The sequence below is a fragment of the Antedon mediterranea genome, chromosome 4 (genome assembly GCF_964355755.1).
Source record: "Antedon mediterranea chromosome 4, ecAntMedi1.1, whole genome shotgun sequence".
Lineage (NCBI taxonomy): Eukaryota > Metazoa > Echinodermata > Crinoidea > Comatulida > Antedonidae > Antedon > Antedon mediterranea.
In genome coordinates this window covers 32,484,996-32,504,942 of record NC_092673.1, presented here as the reverse complement: position 1 = coordinate 32,504,942, position 19,947 = coordinate 32,484,996, and the positions used below count along the sequence as shown (strand labels likewise).

Genomic DNA, 19,947 nt, shown 5'->3' with positions numbered 1-19,947 from the left:
ATAATTTTGAAATAACTTAAACAAATCAAATTGATACATTGATTTTTTTTTTTATTTATATTTATTCACAAAGAAATAAAAACGGTAGTAAATTTAACTTGTAAATATAGAGACTTTGAGGAAACAGTTATGAAGGAGGATAAGGAGTTGAAAATGTTATTGATACGTGATCGCATTATTATTTAAATCTGAATACTTATGCTTTTATATGTGCTATTTGCTATATCAGAATTCTGATGATGAATCAGTCATGTTTAGCAGCATCGATTTGGTTTACTTGTTTTTGTGGCGCTCTTCATTACAAAAACCGTCCATTCGCCAGCTTAGCAACAAAAACAAAAACAATCTTGCATTATTGAGAAATTTCGTATAAAAAAGACGCTAAAATGGATGCTACAAAAAGGCCATTACGTATACCACCACAATTTGCAACTTATGCTCAGAAACATGAATTGTTCGAACTATATAGGGTAAGTTAAATACTATTAATGAACTTTTAGAGGCTGAAATAGGTGGCAAGGCTAGGCCTCCCGTGTGTGTATTGTTAGGAATACACCGGGCAAGCCGAAGGGGCTGCTTCTTCAGTATAATGATTGAGTAATTTCATAGGCTAGGCCTAGCTTCTAACAGATCTAGGCTTGAACTACAAATGCCCTAGATTTGATAATAATAGAGACTTTGCCAAGGCGTATTACTATTAATTACTATCATTCTATTTAATAAATAATAGGCCTATAATTTTACAAATGTATGTAGCCTTACTTAGTTTAGGCCTTGGCCCTAGCCTTAGTAGTTAGGAGAGCCTAGCTAGGCCTATAGTAGATAGAATAGATGGCCTACTACTACTATGCCAGGGGAATATTTATTATTAATTTTGTTTTATAATTTTAGCGACTGATTGCAAGACTCCTTATGGAAAAGCCAGAAGATCCATTAACGTTTATGCTTGAGGAATTGAAACGAGAAGACGATGATGGTAAGATACACAGGGAAGAGTTAAATTACATTTTTAATTTTGTTAGGTTAAGTTTACTCTTCCCTGGTTGTAAAATAACCTTGACTTATTTTGGCATTTTCCATGCTTTGATTATATCAGCCACCAACAAAATCGACCGAATAAAAAGCTGAATTATTAAATTTGATCTACACTACTCAAAGATAATCGACCTAACCCATTCATTGAGTGCGTGGCCGAGTGGTTAAAACAGTGGAACCGTAATTATGTAGCCATAACATCGGAATTGGTTCGAGTCTCACTCGCTCCATGCATGGCTCTGGTGAAGTCTTCTCAATAAGGACTATAAACCGTAGTTCCAGTGTACACATCTGACTTGTGCACTTTAAAGAACCTAGTACATCTTTTGGGAGGACAGCCTTTGACTGAAAAAGCTACCCAATATAAAAAAATAATAATACAATATTTCATTGAACTTTATTCTAGTTCCAGCTATTGTCATCCAGGGTCCTCCTGCCTCTGGTAAGACAACAATAGGCAAGATGGTGTCTGCCAAGCTACGGACAGCTCACATCACTCCACAGATTCTGTTAGAGGACGATGTGTCCCCACTGGCGGCCAAAGGCAGGGCAATCATAGACAAGAATCAGGTATTTTGATAATCTTCATAATTGACTTTCAATTATTCTCCTTTCTTTTTGAATTTAACAATTAAAAATCTTATACACAAAGAATTATAATGCACTTGTCAATTGTACAACCCCCGGGAGAGGTGCATCATGAATATGTCATTTACAATTAATTATTGATTCAGGGGTGCGTCAGAAAAACCTAGATGGTATGTCACATCAATGAACATTGTTGTGTTAATGTACATCATACCACCCACCATATCATGAACAACATGGTCACAATGCGTCAAAATGGGTGCATCATGGTCACCTATTTAAGGAAAGTCACTTTTTTGACGCAGGGGTGTGTCATGGTATTCTTAAGGTGACGCACATCATACAAATTATGCTCCTCTCATGGGGTTGTATAGTGGGTCATACAATTATCCAAGCCCCTAGTTAGGTAGGGGTTACAAAAAAGTTCTGGCTTTTTACACATGTACACCTTAAAAAGTGTGCGGAAATTTTAATATTTTATTCACTCTTCCAATTCCTCAAAAAGAAAAATCATGAATCAGATGACCAATAAAGTTTTTATTTTTGTTTAATGTCACAGTCTATACCGATGGAACTATGGGTGCAGTTAATACAAGCAAGACTCAAACTGTTTGATTGCATCAAGAAGGGATGGGTGATGGAAGGGTTCCCTGAGAACAGAGAACAAGGATTGGCTTTGCAGCAGGTTGGCATCTCGCCAAAGCACTTTGGTAAAAAGAACAGTTTAAAAATGCACAAATGGTTAAAGGGTATAACTTAAGTAATCACAATTTTGTATAGTACGACAAGTTTTCTCCATTGATTAATCATGCCCAGTCAAGAGTCTTGAGGCTGTTCTGTTAATAAGGAATAAATGTGGTCTACCTTGCTTATCTCAAGGCAATTTAACAAAAGGATGCTGAGCTGCGGAGATCAAAGGGTTTATCTGTGGCTGTGACACAATCAGTTCCACGTCTCTTAACATACAACATGCGCAGTGGAAAATATGTACATAGTACAGCCAGACATAAGATCAAAGGACTGTTACAAGTTCCGATCTTGGCAAGGCGAGCTCAGTGTCCTGTTGTTAGATTGTCTTTCTTATCCATCTATATTGATTTTTGGACTGTCTATCTATAATTTTTGAAAATCATAATTTATAACAGTTTTAATATAACAATGCATTGTTATTATGAATACAGAAATTTTTTTTAAAGTTGATAAAGGAGAAAAACGATTTTTTTGTAATGAGTTTATTGAATTTGATTTATTTGTGTTGTAGTTATTCTTGATGCACCAGATACAGTTCTCATTGAGAGGCAAATGGGCAAAAGAGTTGATCCACAAACAGGAGGTAAGGTTTAAATCTGAAAAATTGTTTTTCTTTCCCCAACTCACAAGTCGACGGTATATGACCCAAATCTGTACATCCATTCCAATAGGGTAATGTATATTAACAGGGTCAAATTCTAATTAATGAAATACACAATAATACAAAAAATTGAAATATCATTACTAACAAAATTAAGGCCAGCCTACTTTTAAATGTAATCCATGTGCGCATTAACTTTTGTTCTACCACTTCCAACAATAACTGCACTGGTAATGTTGGCATGGAACAGATGATCTGTGTACTCCAATATACTCTGAAGTCATTCATGGCAGTGTCTGAAGACACCATGAAGCAATTGCTTTCTATCCTACTTGGCAACCTAAAAAATCTGCTCTTATCCCATTTCCTAACATTTCCCCCCAGCCCAATACACAATATCCCAAAATAAAAACATATGAAAAACCCAAAGTTAACAAATCAATTTCCTCTTTTTAACCTTTTTAAGATGTGTACCATACAACATTTGATTACCCCTCAAACAGCGAGGTTGAAAAGAGGTTGGTTGAGCCTCCAGAAGGGTGTACAGAGGCAGAGATGACTCAACGACTCGTCCTCTACCACAGACATATAGATGGACTCAGGCGATGCTATCACAAATTTACGAAGGTTATCAATGCGGATCAACCAAAGGCTGATGTATTTTCACAAGGTGAAACTAAAACTGAATTTTCTTATTTCATATATACAGTAGTTAGTTCATTGTATTGAGAGGCACTTTCTTATAATCTTACTATACCATTTTTACAACTTTAGTACAACTGTAGTTTCTTTTTATTAATACCTATATTTTTGTTATAGTTATAACAGCTTTGAGTTCCAAGCATCGGAGTCTTGCCCCACACATACCACGTATTGTGCTCCTTGGTCCGACTGGATGTGGTAAAAGTGTCCAAGCTGCGTTGTTGGCTAATAAATATGACGTCATTAGTGGTAAGTTTATTTCTGCAAGTTCAAATAATAATCACAGGTTTATTCAATATTTACATTCTCATTTCATTAAATTAAAAACAGATGTTTTATATTTGATGATTGGAATAATTAAACAATAATGCTTTTGCTAACAATTAACTAGTTCAGAAATTTGTTTCTAATTTATTTGTTTATATATTTATTGATCAAAGTTAATCATATGCTACCTCTATGATTCAAAGAACAAACAATCGGAATGTTTGTTCTTTAATTGAATGTTATCTTATATTTTAGTATCGTCTGGTCAGCTTGTCAAGGAAGCCATTGCAAATGAGTCAAAGACAGGAGAAGCCATCAAGCCATATGTCAACAGGGATATGCCAGGTAAGCCTTTCGCAATATTTTATTTTATGTAATTGTACAAATAATTTAATTTTAAAGCTTTTATTATTCTTCTATTGCAAGCAATCTGAATCTGATAGATAATGTACATCTTATAAAATTGCACACAGGCATGAGTTTGGAATATCTTATTTTAATTTATTTTAAAGCTTTTTATTATTGTTCTATCGGAGAGTCCCAGCCAACTGTATGCTAGAAACTTGCATGTTATAAAATTGCACACAGGCATGAGCGTGGAATATCTTATTCTAATTTATTTTAAAACTTTTTATTATTGTTCTATCGGAGAGTCCCAGCCAACTGTATGCTAGAAACTTACATGTTATAAGATTGCGCACAGGCATAGACATTCTTATTTCATTTAAATTTGTATTAATGTACAGTACCAGATAATCTTGTGCTGAAACTCATAGAGGACCGTCTGAGTCAGATAGATTGTGTGACGAGAGGTTGGGTGTTGAGAGGCTTCCCACGTACAAGAGAGCAAGCAGAGAATCTTGATACTGCTGGATATGAACCCAACAGGTAAGAAAGAGTGTACTCTCCAGCCACGGACCCTGGCATCCATTGTCTGTGGCACAAACACACCATATTGGTAGCTTTTATTTAAGTCTGGTTTGTGGGAGCTTTGCACTTTTGCCATTTCATAGGATGTCATCAAAATTATTCTTTTGATTTGACATTTTACAGAGTGTTCTATCTAGACGTTCCAAATGACTCGGTATACGAGAGGTTAACATTACGCATGACAGACCCTGTAACCGGTATCATTTACCACACCCTCTACAACCCTCCTCATTCAAACCAGATTAAAGAACGATGTCAGAGACACCCTGAAGACTCCGACGATGCCGTTCAAAAAAGATTGGCTGCGTATAACGCTTACGTAGAAGAGCTATCGGATTATTATCAAACGGGACTACATATCAATGCTGATCAGGATCCTCATACAGTGTTTGAATTTGTGGAAAGTATGTTGGTTAGTCAGCTGCCCACTAATCTGGATAGGGATTGATACCCCGTGTGCTGCAGTCATACACTATTGGATAAGAAGTTGTACCCAGTAAATATCTTCCTAATAAGACGATTATTCTTACTGTATACAGTTTTTTTCACACTTGTAACTTTCATGAAGATTATTAAGTATTTCTAGTGTTTTTTTAAATAATAAATGAATATTTCACTTTCTTCTGGTCAGCTTTTGAAGTTGCCTCAGTTGAAAGTTGATCATTATTACGAAAATGAATTAAAAAACCAATACTTTATATAATTTGTATATATTTCAGTAATTATATGTACAAATTCTATTTTACAAATTATCTATCGCGAAATTCAAGAAAATATAATTGAAGAGTAAACAAGTTATGTAACTTTTTAAAATTATTTCAAAAAGGTTACATAACTCTTAAATTATATTTTCTTGAATTTTTTATAGTTTACAAACATCTGTCAACTTATTATTAATTTAAATTGTAAATATGATTCAATAAAGTCTTGATTAAAATCCTTTTGATCATTTTGTTTACAGTGCTGTAGTAAGTCAGGAGTTGCCTCAGGTCATGAGATGTGTTTTTCATATTTTCATTGGTCTTATGTTCATTGGCGGTATGTCAATGTGAAAGTAGATTATTTTTTATTTCAGTAAATTAAAAAACAAATGGTTTAAATTTATTATATATTTATTGCAACAATTCATGGGGAAAATATATTTTTGAAATTTTATGTACACACTCTATTTTACAAATTATATATCGCGAATTAAATTGATAACCGGGAAAGCACACATCGCCTTTAGCGTCGTTTTCTCTGTATTTCAGTCGGTGAGTGCTGCAATCGTCATATAATGATTCTAAACATATTTTCGTTCAAAAGTTTCTGTAATTGTATTAAAAGTTCAGTAAATTGTAGAAGCTGCTTCTTTTCGATGATTCGATCCCAACTACACACTGTATGTATATAAATTTCTTTCCCCCATCATTTCTTAATCATTTCAGTCGGCTATCTATCCATCTCCAACTACCTCTTCTTCAACCATTTCCAAATCACCTTTAAAGTTCATAGTTGGAAATGCCTTTGGTTCCATATATGTCCATACCAACTCGGTTCGTTTAGGGCGTTTTTCCTTCAACTCCCTATCATGTTCAAGTCCGTCTCTGAAGTTAATTTGCATGCCCAGGTGGTCGTCAATCGCACGGTTTAAGTCGTTGACTTTTTTCATGGCGGTGTAAATCTTAAATTTGATACGGTCAGTGATGCTGGTACAGTCATGTGACATTATCTCGATCACCTGTTCCTTGGTAAGATATTTCAGATGTGGAAATGGTCCTCGACAGGTTTGAGACCACGTGACGTTGGCACGATGAAGCATATACGTCATCTCTTCTGTGTAGTCTTGGAGAGATTGAAGATTCTTTGACAACGCAGATCTATCTGCATGGTCGGCATCAACATCATCGACGTCGGGGGCATCGTTGAAACTCGCCCATTCATCATCCGTCACATTTGACGAGTCGGCGTTCACAAGATTCCAAAGTACCTTGGTATCAACAGGTTCACTGCTGGATGATATTGTAGGATTCTCATCAGTGTCATTGAAAGACACACTCCATGCGATGCTCTTTCGCAGTGGCAGTTCCTGATGACTTTCGCCAGAGGTGGTGTCTGCAACAACGTCACTGCCTTCTTGTTCAGCAGATCGTTGATGAGGCAGGCCATTCATACAATCTTTAAAAGATGATGCAATAAACAGTTCAACAGGGCATCGAACGTTTGTCCCAAAATTCTGGGAACTGCTTTCTTCTTGCACTTGTGGAGAAACCTAATCAAAGAAACATACATTAAAATGATATCTGCAGATCGAAAAATTGCAAATAAATATCCGATATCGACGTGTAGGCCTATTTAAACTCTTGGTATTATTATTGCGTATGTCGTTCTTACCCTGTTTTTCCTCTGTCGTTTGAAATACTTCCTAAAGCGAGAGAATCGTCTCCACCAAGGAGAAGATGGGCGACCCTCCTAACAAAGAGAAAACAACATTTTCTTCAGAAATCAGAGTATTAATATTGTTTGCATAGAGTAGCTATTGTGAACACCGTGCGTCCGTCCTTCCTTCTTCATCATGAGATGGAGTGGTACGTGACAAGAATTAAGAATGATACTAAGTGATTCTCTTATATAAACTAGGCCTACCCAATTTATATTATTTTCAAAATTCTTACCTTTGTCGCTTTATTTTTGGATCGTTTTTCAATGAATTCTCTGATTCTTGTTTGGATATCCATGATAAATGTAGGCTTTAAAATAGTTTACGTGTTCAGCAAGCTAGCTGAGTTCAGTAAAAAAGTAATGCGGTTTGTTGTCATTCGTATCCGTGGCCACTGCACGCGTTGTCATAGAGTTTTATATAAACCGCGCGCAACGCACGTGGCAACCATAGGGGGCGCTATTTACAATTTTGCTAACGAGCCATTATATGGCGGATTAAAAATGTCAATATTATTTTATTGAAATGCATATGATTTTATATTGCAGGCTGCACAATGTAATAAAAGAAGTCATAATGCTTAATGTTTCAATCTAGACTACTTGTATGTTTACAGTCGGACTGTATATGACCCCTTATGCAAATAATGTCCACTGATAAATTGTATTTTATCTATATAGCTTGTTTGGTGGTGCGGTAGGCTTGGTTTATTTATTTTCTTAGACTAGAGTGTTCATTTAGTATACGTTAGGTCTAATCATGCCTTCGTACGAACTGTTATATTTTGATGCAAGGGGTCGGTGTGAAGATGCAAGGTTCCTTTTTGCTCTTGCTGGTGTTGAATACAAAGACATACGATTTACAGAAGAAGAATGGCCGATCTCTTTCAAAAGCAGTAAGCAGTTTAATTTGAATTAGCAGTCGTGCACGGAAATGCGTTAACTCATGCATGTGGCTAAGCTTTGAGTCGTCAATAGCTGGGCCAATAAGCTGGTCTACTACTCTACAGTTTGCCAAATACACAGGCTTGTACATGAAGTTCTCATTGTGTAGGCAATCCTATGTAGCGTGTTTTTTTCGTACACAACCAATCGTACGAACCATTTACACAACATACCTACCTCAATCATACAAACAATTTCTCAGGAGGAGGAGAGGGAGTGGAGGAGAGGGAGTGGAGGGGAGGGAGTGGAGGAGAGGGAGTGGAGGAGAGGGAGTGGAGGGGAGGGAGTGGAGGAGAGGGAGTGGAGGAGAGGGAGTGGAGGGGAGGGAGTGGAGGGGAGGGAGTGGAGGGGAGGGAGTGGTCGTGGTGGATTTTTCATGACTTTTGTCGTTTGAATGTTTGCTGATTGATTATTCCCAGCAATGCAGCAGTATCATGTTACCACTTTAATCGGGTGGTTTACAAAAATGACGCGGCAATTTTTACTTCCATACGTATGCCTAAATAGCACAGTCTATTGAAAATCATATTATAATATGATTTGATCCGCTAACTGAGGACCTCTATAAATGTACGTTTGATTAACAGCTCAATCGTGTCTTCCAAGTTTAATAACATTTAAAAATTAAGTGTCAGACTATAAACATTGAAGGGTTGTTGTTACTGGTATGATTATAATTAATAATGTGTGTTATTATTATAACACAAAATTATAATATTTATAATATACCTGTATTGACAAAACGAAGTGGAGTTTATGCGATGTACGGTAATTATATCCGTTTTAATGGTTTACATAACATAATAGGGAGACAAAGTATATTTCCCAATAAACGGATATCTTTCAGTGTATGAGAACGTTACGGTATACCAAGGCAACTAAAGACAGGATGCTGAGCTCTAGAGATCAAAGGGTATATATGTGGCTGCGACACGATCAAGCGCTAAACACTGCGCGCCGTTGAGAGAATATGTACATAAAGTACTGTTTCGGTATTTGTCGCAGCCAGACATAAGCTCAGCATCCTGTTGTTATGATTGACTTTCAAAATCGGCAGCCATTTTAGATTTTATCCGCCATCGTGAATTTGTAGAAAGAGGCTATCTCTTTCCACCTGTTCATCTTTAATTTCTTTTCGCTGCTATTTGCTCTCCCCCACCCCCCCCCCCTCCTCCCTTTTTTATGTATCTCTGGTTGCATTATAGGCCTAATAAATAAAAAATAAATAATAAATTTGGAGTGATGTCGGGGTGGGATTCTTTTTTGTATTTCTACATTATAATAAATAAATCAATAAATTTGGGGTGAAATCGGGATGGGCTTTCAAACCTGTACATTATATGACAGATTTACGTACTGAGCTGGAAAACATCGGGGAAAATGTCTAGTTTGGACCTATGTAGCTATTACAATTTTTTGCAATATCATTGTTTATGTTAGGCCCCTACACTGCAGGGTTTCGTTTCGTTTATTTTCCACTCATTTAAATGCATGTAAACAAACATTATGTATACAGTGTATATGGGTGGAAGGAGGTCACAGTATGGGGTGAGTTTATAGGTAAACATGTAGGTATTCGCGTGTTCACATTGTTTACCATAACTATTCATGAATCTTACGTATTGATTATAATATTCACACTTTTTTGTCAAGTTTTGTCACAATTACGGAAATCCATCATTCATTTTGAAAAGGAAATATCAAAACAGGATGCTTAGCTTCGGAGATAAAAGGGTTTATCTGTGGCTGCGACATGATCAGTTCAAACCCCGGAAACTCGTAGTTTTGAACGCGTTCTCGGCCCAACTATCTGCTTTGGCAATTTGTTTCATCTCTTTTATACCATCACCTCCATTGTCATCCTTCAATGCGTTCTTGCTCGTTTCAGAGGCGCTATACGGAGTAGTACCAAACTTAACAGTCGATGGAAAAACCTTATCAATGACTTTAGCAATATCAAACTACTTAGCCAGAGAATTTGGTAAGAACAACCTCTTCATTTTTTGTAACGAGTTGTTTTTGCTATTGTTTTTGTAATCTTTGTATTGTGATGTGTAGCCTATTGAATGCATTTCAAGTGACAATTTGAACAAATAAGATTGAATGAAAATAAATAAATGGCAAATGAAATAAATTTGACAATATCATTTTATTACAACACTTACTTACGACACGATATTTTTATTGTGTTGAATTCAGGTTATTATGGTAAAAGTAACTGGGAAAGTGCACAGATTGACGTCATCACCAATGCTTTACATGAGGTTATCGGTTTGTACTATACTCACGTTCTAGGAGAAAACGAAGACGCTAAGGTATATATCCATCATACTAAAACGCCAAGCTTTTTTTGAACTAAAGATTTGTTTACTATTCCTAAACCGTATCACACATACATATTATATTCTAGCTTGATTTCACGTATCATTATTTATTTATCTTTATTCCACTTTATTCCAACGATAGCAAAATTAATTGTTAAAAACATTAATTGTGTCTAGTTCTCTGTCTACTTTATGTGACAAAAAAATGCCCATATATATGGACACAATGATGTTATATCACTCCATATTTGTGGATATCACTTTTATAGAAAATCATACGGCTTTAATGTTGACATTTTATGTATAGGCGGAAACGTTGAAAAATTTTACATCGAGAGTCGAAAGTTATGGTGTTGCCATGGAGAAAGGTTTGAAAGAAAACAATGGCGGCGATGGTTACTTAGTTGGAAATAGTGTAAGTTGAGGTTATTGTCTTCAAAGAAACAGAACCTGTGTGTAATACAGAGGAATATGGGTACCCTACCAGTTTGCCTAGTGGTTGTTAATTTAATTGTTTGCACCTTTGCAGTTAGCACTAGCATGGGTGTAGCTTCGAATTATGGAACAGTTTACCAGCATTAGTTTTAAAAATGCTCCACTATTCCAAAAACTGTTTCAAGACCAACATGAAGACGTCGCTGTTCGCTGATGTACTGACACGTTGCTAATGCACAAAGCGCCGCGAGCTCCACATGGGTGCGTGGGAGACACCGGCGCTATAATACATTTTTATAAGGTGAAAAGATGAGAATGAACGAGTGGCCGGTTCAGTGCAAATACGCTTAACCCTTCAATTGTAGGCATATTTACACAATTGTCTTTATATATAATACTGTATTAATATTTTATTAAATCTGTTTTATTTTATTATCAATTTATTATTATAGTTGACCTTGGCTGACATCGCATTTTTCAACGCATATTCAGAAATACTGACTCTGAAGGCAGACGCTCTTGATAATGCTCCGAAGCTGAAGGCGTTGATGGGCCGTGTGAGTGCCAATGAGAAGATTGCAGAGTGGATTAAAAAAAGACCAAAGACCCAATATTAAATTCATGACACAACTCACAACAACGTATGCGTAAAATTCTGCCAACAAGCGATGGCCGGATTCGGTCCGGTGTGCCTTGAGAAAAAATATCTTGGAAAATGGGTTCAATGTAAGCATAGGATCGTTCACACCAAATTCGTACGATTTGAATCCATATCTGATTAGGAGCAATAGATCAAGACACCATATTTGTTTGCTAATTTCGTAGAATTTTTTTTTATTTTGTCCAATCAGCAGTGAGCATGAATGACTACGGATAACCGAATTCAATATAAAAGCACGCTATACGCTCGCGATATTTTTCCTCCTCGATGTGAAAGCAGCTTAAGTCCTATTCCATGTACAGTAGGCCTATCTCTCTCAATCTTTATACACATATTTTTCCATTATAATAAAAGATTTCAATAATCCACTACCTAAATACTAAAAAAACATTAAATGAAACGAAACAATATTAACATAGTTTTTCATTGCAATTTTATTGTACAATGTTCCGGAGGTAATTACTGGTATTCGGATTCTTTGTAGATTTCTCGATTCCAAACAGTGTTCATTTATACGTTATCGGAAGTGCATCCATGTAGCCGAATTCCTTAAGATCGTAACCAATTAGATAGAGTTAATAACAATAATAATGGTCAATTTGAGTTCAGTTTCAATAGTGAAAATTATTTTTGCGTTCAAACTGTGTGAAAGCGTTAGGCGACATAAGTTAGACCTCAAGTTGTAATTCTTCAACAGTGTCCAATTCACCTCTGAAGTTTGCTGTAGGAAAGGCTTTTGGCTTCATGTATGATTTGGCTAGATTCATCATACCAGGACGTTTATCTCTTAAACTTCTTTCAAGTTGAATTCTATCCTTGAAATCTATTTGCAAGCCAAAATGATCGTCAATGACATTCATGATGTCATATATATCCTTCATGATGTCATCGAAGATTGGTATCAACAGATTTGTGTTGTCAATGCAGTCACGAGACATCATTTCAGTCACTTCGTCTTTGCTTAGATCCTGTAGATGTGGAAAAGGTCCCCTACAGATTTTTGACCATGTGTCTGTAGCACGGTTTATCATATATGCCATTTCTTCACCAAAGTCTTGCAGTGCTTGCAGGTTGCGGGATAACGCAGACATATTCGTATCACCTTCATTGCTGCTTTCATAAAATACGTTGTCGCCGTCAACGCTCGCCCATTCGTCTTTATTAAGTCGAGAAGAGTCGGCATTTACAAGTCTCCAGAACACCCTAGGGTCAATCTTTTCTTTCTCTTCTGTCGATTTCATTTCATTGGCTTGAGTTTTCTCAGCCACGTCATCAGTGAATGACACTGTCCAGGCAAGGTTTCGATGTGGAGATGATGGCTTATCACCGGCAGAGTCTATGTCTGCTGCAACACTGTCACAAGATGACACGGATGGTTGCATTTGGTCCTGCAAGCTGCTCTCATTTGCTCGGGATTCAGACTTTGAACGTAAGAGTTCTAGCCTACGAATTATTCTTCTGAGAATACTTGCTCGGGATTGAGACGTTGGTAAAGTTGTATTGTTGCAAGTCTCAGATTCTGCTGCAATAGGAGAAACCTAAACAAAATAAAAAGTATAGCAATCGTATAAATCAATTTACAATTATTAAAATCTCTTAATTATGAATAAACGATATTAATGCTTTGTCATAATGTATACAGTATATATCGTTTGTCTCACCTTGGTTTTTCTTTGCCGTTTGAAAAACTTTCTAAACCGAGAGAATCGTCTCCACCAAGGTGAAGATGGGCGACTCTCCTAAAAAAAATAATGAAACAAGTAATGGTTTATATCATCATATGTTTTTTATGTACAATTTTATTCTGTTTGACCATGCAGCTATACAAATGTATAGGTCCATGGTTTGTTTAATGTAGAGGAGGATCATCTAGGCTGATTAACTTGGGAACTGCAAGATATATTCATTTTCATATCAACAATTTCGTTACTTACCTTTGTCGCTTTATTTTTGGATCGTTTTTCAATGAATTCTCTGATTCTTGTTTGGATATCCATGATAAATGTAGGCTTTTAAATAGTGTACGTGTTCAGCAAGCTGAGTTCAGTAAAAAGTAATGCGGTTTGTTGTCATTCGTATCCGTGGACACCTACACGTTACCATAGGATTTTTAACAAATCGCGCAACGCGCGCGACTTGTTTGACTAATTTAGAGGGCGTATTTTTCGATATTATTATTATTTTGTGTGCATGCTAACAGTAAAAAGCAAAGTAGAGATGATGATGTTGGTATTTCCAAGAACGGTGGGGCGGCCCGCGATCCCATGAAGACATTGATAAGGGGGATGGGAGATAAATAGAGGACCACCCCAATGTTCATTTGTTTATGAAAAGTAACAAGGCCTTCTTGTCTGTTATTTTGTCAGAGCTGTTGATAATTGATAATGATAAACATACAGTCTTCCTGGATCGGATACAGTCGGGGATACAGTAGGACTGTAGGCCGCTCGTCGCATTTTCTAGGGAATTGTAAGGATGTCGTTACATTATCAAGTCCATGGCACTCATAGTGAAAATTAATGAATCATGGTATAACGTTTAGCAAACAATCTCTTTTGTGCTGGATAATGCGATACAATACAAGAAGTAGTCTTCAAATATTAATTCATATCGGGTTACCTTAGATTGTTTTGCTTAGATGACTTGGCATTTTTAATATCGTTCAGTCGCACTGCCACTACAATCATTGTTACGTAAAATTACCCATTACACCCATTGCGTGCGTGTGAAACCAGTTTGTACAATCTGAAGATCCATATACCTTCATATTTTTAGGGCTTTCTACATAAAGGTCTGTTTACACTATATATGATGGTGTAGACAGAGCTTTATAATATGTGGATCTTGCAGTATTTATACCTCCATGTGTGGATAATTTCACAATTTCAGGCACCTGGGATGAATTATGCATCCGGGATATTTGTCGCATAAAGTAGACCGTGCCTTATACCCACAACCAGATTACAATTACTGTAGTATCATTAGTGAACTATCAGGGTCATCCATGAGGAATAATAACGGGCATTAAATATGTGTCTAAAACTTCTGAAGGGTTAAGTTCGGCGCTTAACTTAACAGTTGCTAAGCCCGTGTGTGTCTCCACCCGACCCCCTCATTTTAAGATTCTGCATCCGCCACTTAACGGTACTTTCGCCGATGAGCTATGAGATTATGTTTCGAATATGAACACTGAGCGTAGCCTATCAAGACATTAATAACTAACCCTGGTTTGCTCTTTGTGTTTCTTATTAGATTCTAATCGATTGGGTCAACATCCGGGCCTCTTCGAAAAATATGCCATGTCACTGTAGTGTGAGCAGCGTAGTGTATAAATCAGTGTGTTTGCCAATTCATAGGTCTATTCAGTTTCAATCAGTCGTACTGTTCACTTCGTTAAATAACAACCCGATTCTCACTATGTCTAAGTTTACACTTACTTACTTCGATGCAAGAGGTCGAGCAGAGAATGCTAGGCTGCTATTTGTAGTTGCAGGCGTTAAATACGAAGACAAACGGCTTGAAATGAGTGCATGGGGCGAGAATAAAGCTAGTAAGTATTAATCTAGGATAATCGGTAATCCAGGTCTTGAATCTTGAAAGATGGGAAGTAGACAATGTTGCTCTTTTGTACACGGCCTATACGAAGTTGTGTGTGTGTAGCTTATTATAATAATATTCATTCATGTGACAAGCCCCCCCCCCCCTTTTTTTTTTTTTTTTGCTTTAAACTGAATATGTATGTTTTAGACATTAGTATGTAGGCCGCAGATTTAGGTCTACAGTTTTGATTATTCATAGATATTAATATAGAATTAGATAGAAGCTGCAGCATTTTGTTTTCTTTAAACCACGTCAGTATATCTCCAATGAGAGACAGAATCCTCTTCCCCAGGGGAAGAGGATTATGAATTTTAAATTTCCATCCCCAACTTGTTAGCTTTAACTCGTTGATAGACCTCTACTTCAGTGATCGTTTTCCTTTATCATGTTCGATGAACAGCGAAGCCAGCAAATAGATTTCATTGTTTTCATGCATCGATCGTGCAACAATATTTACAATACGCTGACCTGGACAAACGTGCTTGTTAACGTGTCAATCTACAATATTATTTTACTACAACAATTTATCTTTCGCATGGTTGAATGGAGCTACAGTGACTTGCATATTTTGTACCCTCGGGTGTAAAAAATATGAATTCACTGCCCCTAGCTGAATGAAAAAAATTATAAAAATTCCTCATTCAATTTCATTCATGCTTACACAATTAATGTACGTGCAAGAGTAAATGCACAATTGTGTATATTGTTATGGATGATTGAAAAGAGTGGATGGATCAGTGGCTGTTACTGTAGATACAATACAAAAAGCTAAATAAAAGTCAGAAAGAGTCGAGCTTTCTGAAAACACTTCTAGGCCTAATCCTTCTTCAGGACAAGTGAGGGTAGTAGACTTTTAGAAAATAGATAAATCTATGCATACATAATTGACTCGAGCTAGGAATAAAATATTTTATTTAACACTGTATACTATTTTATTAAGGTGAGAACAATATTTTCTATTACCAGAATTTTCATTAATTTATGTTCAGAATTTAGAACAGGTTACGTTTTACTTACTTACAGCATTTTGTTCGTTTATACATCTTCATCATTAATATCAAGATCTTGGTAAATCCGACAATCTCACCTGATCACTTCATTACATGCAAATCATGAAATATTTCTTACAAAAAACTTCGCTTTAACGTAACATAAATTATTCTTTCTTTATTGAATGATGCTTTTTTATTTACATTCTATATTATAATAATTTAAGAAATAATGATTTATTATTAATTATTTTTGTTTAACACTCAGTAGTACACATTTTGTGAATTGACGCAAAACGTTTTTCACGCTGCTGCTCTAGCCCGCTACGTCACACGAGATGACTCATTCATTAGATGAAATCAAGCAGCTTTATAGTACTACACTTTGACATTTTTGTTAAAATGGAAACTCCACTATAATTTATTGGCACCACCTGTTGAATCCAAAAACGGCTGAGAAAAGAGTCTAACGACAAATCCCAAAGCATTCTGGTATTTATGAGTCCCATGATATAATTCGCTGTCAGATAATCATTGAATTATTATCAAAACAGTCCATTGAAGTTTTTGTTTGTAATAGGATACTTGAAGTATCTAGGCGTGATGAAGTGACCCCCAGACTTGACCTTAGCAATAACAATAAGCGAGCAGCGTTTTTTGTAAGAAATATTCTTGTTTATTTTACCATCAGGTATGCCATTCGGAGTACTGCCAAACTTGAAACTCGCCGATGGGACATCTGTAGCAATGTCAGCTGCTATCGCAAATTACTTAGCCCGTGAATTTAGTAAGAACTGTGTTTTATTGTTGCATTTTTATATACACTATCAGCTTAACAATTTATAATAACGAGTAGGAAAAGATATATTGTCCCCTGAAAATGTTTTTTTTTATGCCATTTTAATGTGACATAGTTATCCACTTTGACCATGAATCTATAAACTATCCAATTTATAGGTCCATGCTTTGACCCAAAAATTGGGTCCGGGAAAAATTATTTACCTGAAAAACTGTTGGTTGAATATAACCGTTTATTTTGTCATTTTATAAGTGAAAACATTATTTTGGGGTTTTTTTTTTCTACGGAAGTGATGACCTTTGTTTAAACTACAAATTAACCTATTCAAAGTATGATTTAATGAATCTTCATTGTTCATGTTTTGAGAGTACATCTTTAAAGAACGTTCTCCTCTATAACCTCCAATATACCATCTCTTTTGTATTATCAGTACTTGCTTTATTCATTTTAGATCTATATGGGAAAGGCAATAAGGAAAACGCACAGGTTGACACCGTGACTAATGCCCTGAGTGAAATTATGGATTTGGTGTACAAGTTTATCTTTACAAAAGAAGAAGGTCCTAAGGTAGGCATTTGTCGACAACATTAAATGTATTAATACCACTACAAGAACCAGTACGGTATCATATTTAACAACATGAAACTGCGGCACTGTTTCATGTCAAGTGACTTTAACAGGCCATCCACAGCACACGTATGCCACTGTCCAACACCTAAATATTAACTTTACCCTCTAAATAACCTCTCAATATTATATTTAACCACATAATATATAACGACATCGATGGGGTTCGAACCTTGGTCTCCGATTAGGAGACAAGATTTTAACAATTCAAACAACTGCATGCCAAAGCTTGGTTCCCAAGCGACGCAACGTAACGCAATCTACGCTACGTAAGCAAATTCCCTTCCAATAATTATGTTTGGCCCCGCCTGCGTGAAATCAAACCTGCGATGTTTGCAGCACTATTGCGCCGTCGGTTCCCACTTGTGATTACGCTATACAGCACTTTGCATCGACACGTCGCTGCGTTGCGTTCTAGTGGGAACCACGCTTAAAAGAAAATAGGGCCGATGACGGATAGGATAAAGGATTTTGAAATAGGGGAATTGGCCCTACATATTGTAATGAAGTCTTAAGTGCTGAACTAAAAGTACGAATTGACAGTTTCAACATTTAGGGGAGACCGGGGGTAGACCAGCTGGGTTCCATCTTTGGAACCAGCTAGCTCACTATGAGGCAAAAGCATTCTTCATTATTTTTTTTGCCATAAAACGAGAAACAATTTACAAACAGCAAAACATGAACCGAAACAGGATAACCCGTAAAATTGTTATAATAACTTGTTTCCTCTTACGAATTGAAAGTTTCAACATTTAGGGGAGACCGGGGGTAGGCCAGCTAGGTTCCATCTTTGGAACCAGCTCCCTATGAGGCAAAAGCATTCTTCATTATTTTATTTGCCATAAAACGAGAAACAATTTACAAACAGCAGAACATAAACAGAAACAGGATAACCCGTAATTTTGTTATAATAACTTGTTTCCAACGGGGTTTAAAATATATATGGTCGACAAAGATTATCAAAGTTAAAATCATCTATTATTGCTGATGTGACGCTGGTTATAAAATTAACAGACAGAAATGAAAGAAAACAAAATATGTTTTCTTTCACAATCGTATACAGTAAAATATAGCACTTTTTAAATTTTATTGCATTGTATTTTTATAGGCTGAAGCAAAAACAAAGGCTTCGGCTAAAATTGCAAGTTATGGAGCCGCTCTAGAAGAGAATTTAAAACAAAACAACGGCGGCAAAGGCTACTTGGTTGGAAAAAGTGTAAGTTGTTAATTAATTATCCACTAAAATCGTGTGTCTATAATTAACGAATTTCATGTAAAATAGACAAATAAGATTTATAGTAATAATATTGATTAGATTGGATTAGATGTAGGCTGATGGATTAAGTAAGATTAAAAATTACTAGCTCGGGGATTTAGTGAGGGGTTGAGGTTAAGGGTGGGGTACCGCAGTTGTAGAATTCTCAAGGCCAGTGAAGCATCAACACAGCAGATAAACAACGTGACTAGTAGTGGTAATAATGTATTTTTTATTATTTATAGATAACGTTAGCGGACATCGCATTTTTCAACGCATTTTCAGAAATAGCTGCTATGGACGACAAGGCCCTTGACAACCTTCCGCTACTGAAGGCACTGCTGGCACGCGTAGGCACCGATAAGAAGATTGCAAAGTGGGTTGAGACCAGGCCTAAGACTCAATTTTAAACACCTTGAAGATAATTTATTATTATAATATCGCCATATTATATAATGTAACAATAATATTGTATTTCGTAACTTAGCTTAGTCAGAAAATGAAGGTTGGATATTTTATAGTACCGATTGATTGATCAATATTTTACAGTAAACTATAATCGATATTTTACAAATAGTGTTTTACTTTTATCGATCAGTATAGTATTTTACAGTTTTCATTGATATTTTACAGTATTTATTGATCGGTACAGTATATTGATCGATAGTTTGGTCGTAAAATAAATCTGCTTCTTTCCTATTCCGTTGTACAGATTTTTTTCTAACTGTTTATGTAATTTTTAACCAATATTTAAATTCTTTGCCTCACACACATTTTCCACATAATTCGCCTTATTATTGCGTATACAGTTATTGCGCGCGTGGAACCAGTTTGTGCAATCTGTAGATCGTTCCAGGCCTGAGAAGAAGAATTAGTAGGCATCCGATTTGATGGTGATGTGTGTTTCTCGTCATTTATGAATCTCTTGGGCAACGAAATAGTTAACTTGCCTCAACGCACTCCACTGAACTACTATAGGCCTATTGATTTCGTATCTCAATGTTCTACAAAAAATGTTCCC

The 19,947-nt window shown here is 36.1% G+C and overlaps 4 protein-coding genes across 4 annotated transcripts; 3 read left to right on the top strand and 1 right to left on the bottom strand.

Moving 5' to 3' along the window:
- The first annotated feature begins 330 nt into the window (after positions 1-330).
- Positions 331-5,629, top strand: LOC140046397 (adenylate kinase 8-like). Its single transcript, XM_072091039.1, has 10 exons — positions 331-470; positions 892-976; positions 1,442-1,605; positions 2,183-2,333; positions 2,885-2,956; positions 3,441-3,644; positions 3,794-3,925; positions 4,199-4,288; positions 4,690-4,831; positions 4,997-5,629. The coding sequence occupies exons 1-10, from the start codon at positions 387-389 to the stop codon at positions 5,319-5,321; spliced, it is 1,449 nt and encodes a 482-aa protein (XP_071947140.1). The 5' UTR covers positions 331-386; the 3' UTR covers positions 5,322-5,629.
- A 2,244-nt stretch (positions 5,630-7,873) lies between these two features.
- On the top strand, positions 7,874-12,197 carry LOC140047341 (S-crystallin SL11-like). The gene is made up of 5 exons (XM_072092297.1): positions 7,874-8,187; positions 10,125-10,217; positions 10,436-10,551; positions 10,868-10,975; positions 11,448-12,197. The coding sequence occupies exons 1-5, from the start codon at positions 8,052-8,054 to the stop codon at positions 11,610-11,612; spliced, it is 618 nt and encodes a 205-aa protein (XP_071948398.1). The 5' UTR covers positions 7,874-8,051; the 3' UTR covers positions 11,613-12,197.
- A 6-nt stretch (positions 12,198-12,203) lies between these two features.
- On the bottom strand, positions 12,204-13,693 carry LOC140047338 (uncharacterized). Its single transcript, XM_072092293.1, has 3 exons — positions 13,591-13,693; positions 13,318-13,395; positions 12,204-13,194 (listed from the first exon to the last, which is right to left on the bottom strand). Exons 1-3 carry the CDS (start codon positions 13,651-13,653, stop codon positions 12,325-12,327), a joined length of 1,011 nt encoding a protein of 336 aa, XP_071948394.1. The 5' UTR covers positions 13,654-13,693; the 3' UTR covers positions 12,204-12,324.
- Positions 13,694-14,994: 1,301 nt separating this feature from the next.
- Positions 14,995-19,475, top strand: LOC140047339 (S-crystallin 4-like). Its single transcript, XM_072092294.1, has 5 exons — positions 14,995-15,206; positions 16,937-17,032; positions 17,496-17,611; positions 18,780-18,887; positions 19,172-19,475. Exons 1-5 carry the CDS (start codon positions 15,074-15,076, stop codon positions 19,334-19,336), a joined length of 618 nt encoding a protein of 205 aa, XP_071948395.1. The 5' UTR covers positions 14,995-15,073; the 3' UTR covers positions 19,337-19,475.
- Positions 19,476-19,947: the final 472 nt, after the last annotated feature.

Excerpts from the sequence above, each read along its gene's own strand:
- LOC140047341 (XM_072092297.1), top strand. The coding sequence starts at position 8,052 with ATGCCTTCGTACGAACTGTTATATTTTGATGCAAGGGGTCGGTGTGAA. Across the intron at positions 10,218-10,435 it reads CTACTTAGCCAGAGAATTTG|GTTATTATGGTAAAAGTAAC; the intron begins GTAAGAACAACC and ends TGTTGAATTCAG. Across the intron at positions 10,552-10,867 it reads GAGAAAACGAAGACGCTAAG|GCGGAAACGTTGAAAAATTT; the intron begins GTATATATCCAT and ends TTTTATGTATAG.
- LOC140047339 (XM_072092294.1), top strand. The coding sequence starts at position 15,074 with ATGTCTAAGTTTACACTTACTTACTTCGATGCAAGAGGTCGAGCAGAG. Across the intron at positions 17,612-18,779 it reads CAAAAGAAGAAGGTCCTAAG|GCTGAAGCAAAAACAAAGGC; the intron begins GTAGGCATTTGT and ends GTATTTTTATAG. Across the intron at positions 18,888-19,171 it reads GCTACTTGGTTGGAAAAAGT|ATAACGTTAGCGGACATCGC; the intron begins GTAAGTTGTTAA and ends TATTATTTATAG.
- LOC140046397 (XM_072091039.1), top strand. The coding sequence starts at position 387 with ATGGATGCTACAAAAAGGCCATTACGTATACCACCACAATTTGCAACT. Across the intron at positions 1,606-2,182 it reads CAATCATAGACAAGAATCAG|TCTATACCGATGGAACTATG; the intron begins GTATTTTGATAA and ends TTAATGTCACAG. Across the intron at positions 2,957-3,440 it reads AGTTGATCCACAAACAGGAG|ATGTGTACCATACAACATTT; the intron begins GTAAGGTTTAAA and ends AACCTTTTTAAG.
- LOC140047338 (XM_072092293.1), bottom strand. The coding sequence starts at position 13,653 with ATGGATATCCAAACAAGAATCAGAGAATTCATTGAAAAACGATCCAAA. Across the intron at positions 13,396-13,590 it reads CCAAAAATAAAGCGACAAAG|GAGAGTCGCCCATCTTCACC; the intron begins GTAAGTAACGAA and ends TATTTTTTTTAG. Across the intron at positions 13,195-13,317 it reads AACGGCAAAGAAAAACCAAG|GTTTCTCCTATTGCAGCAGA; the intron begins GTGAGACAAACG and ends TATTTTGTTTAG.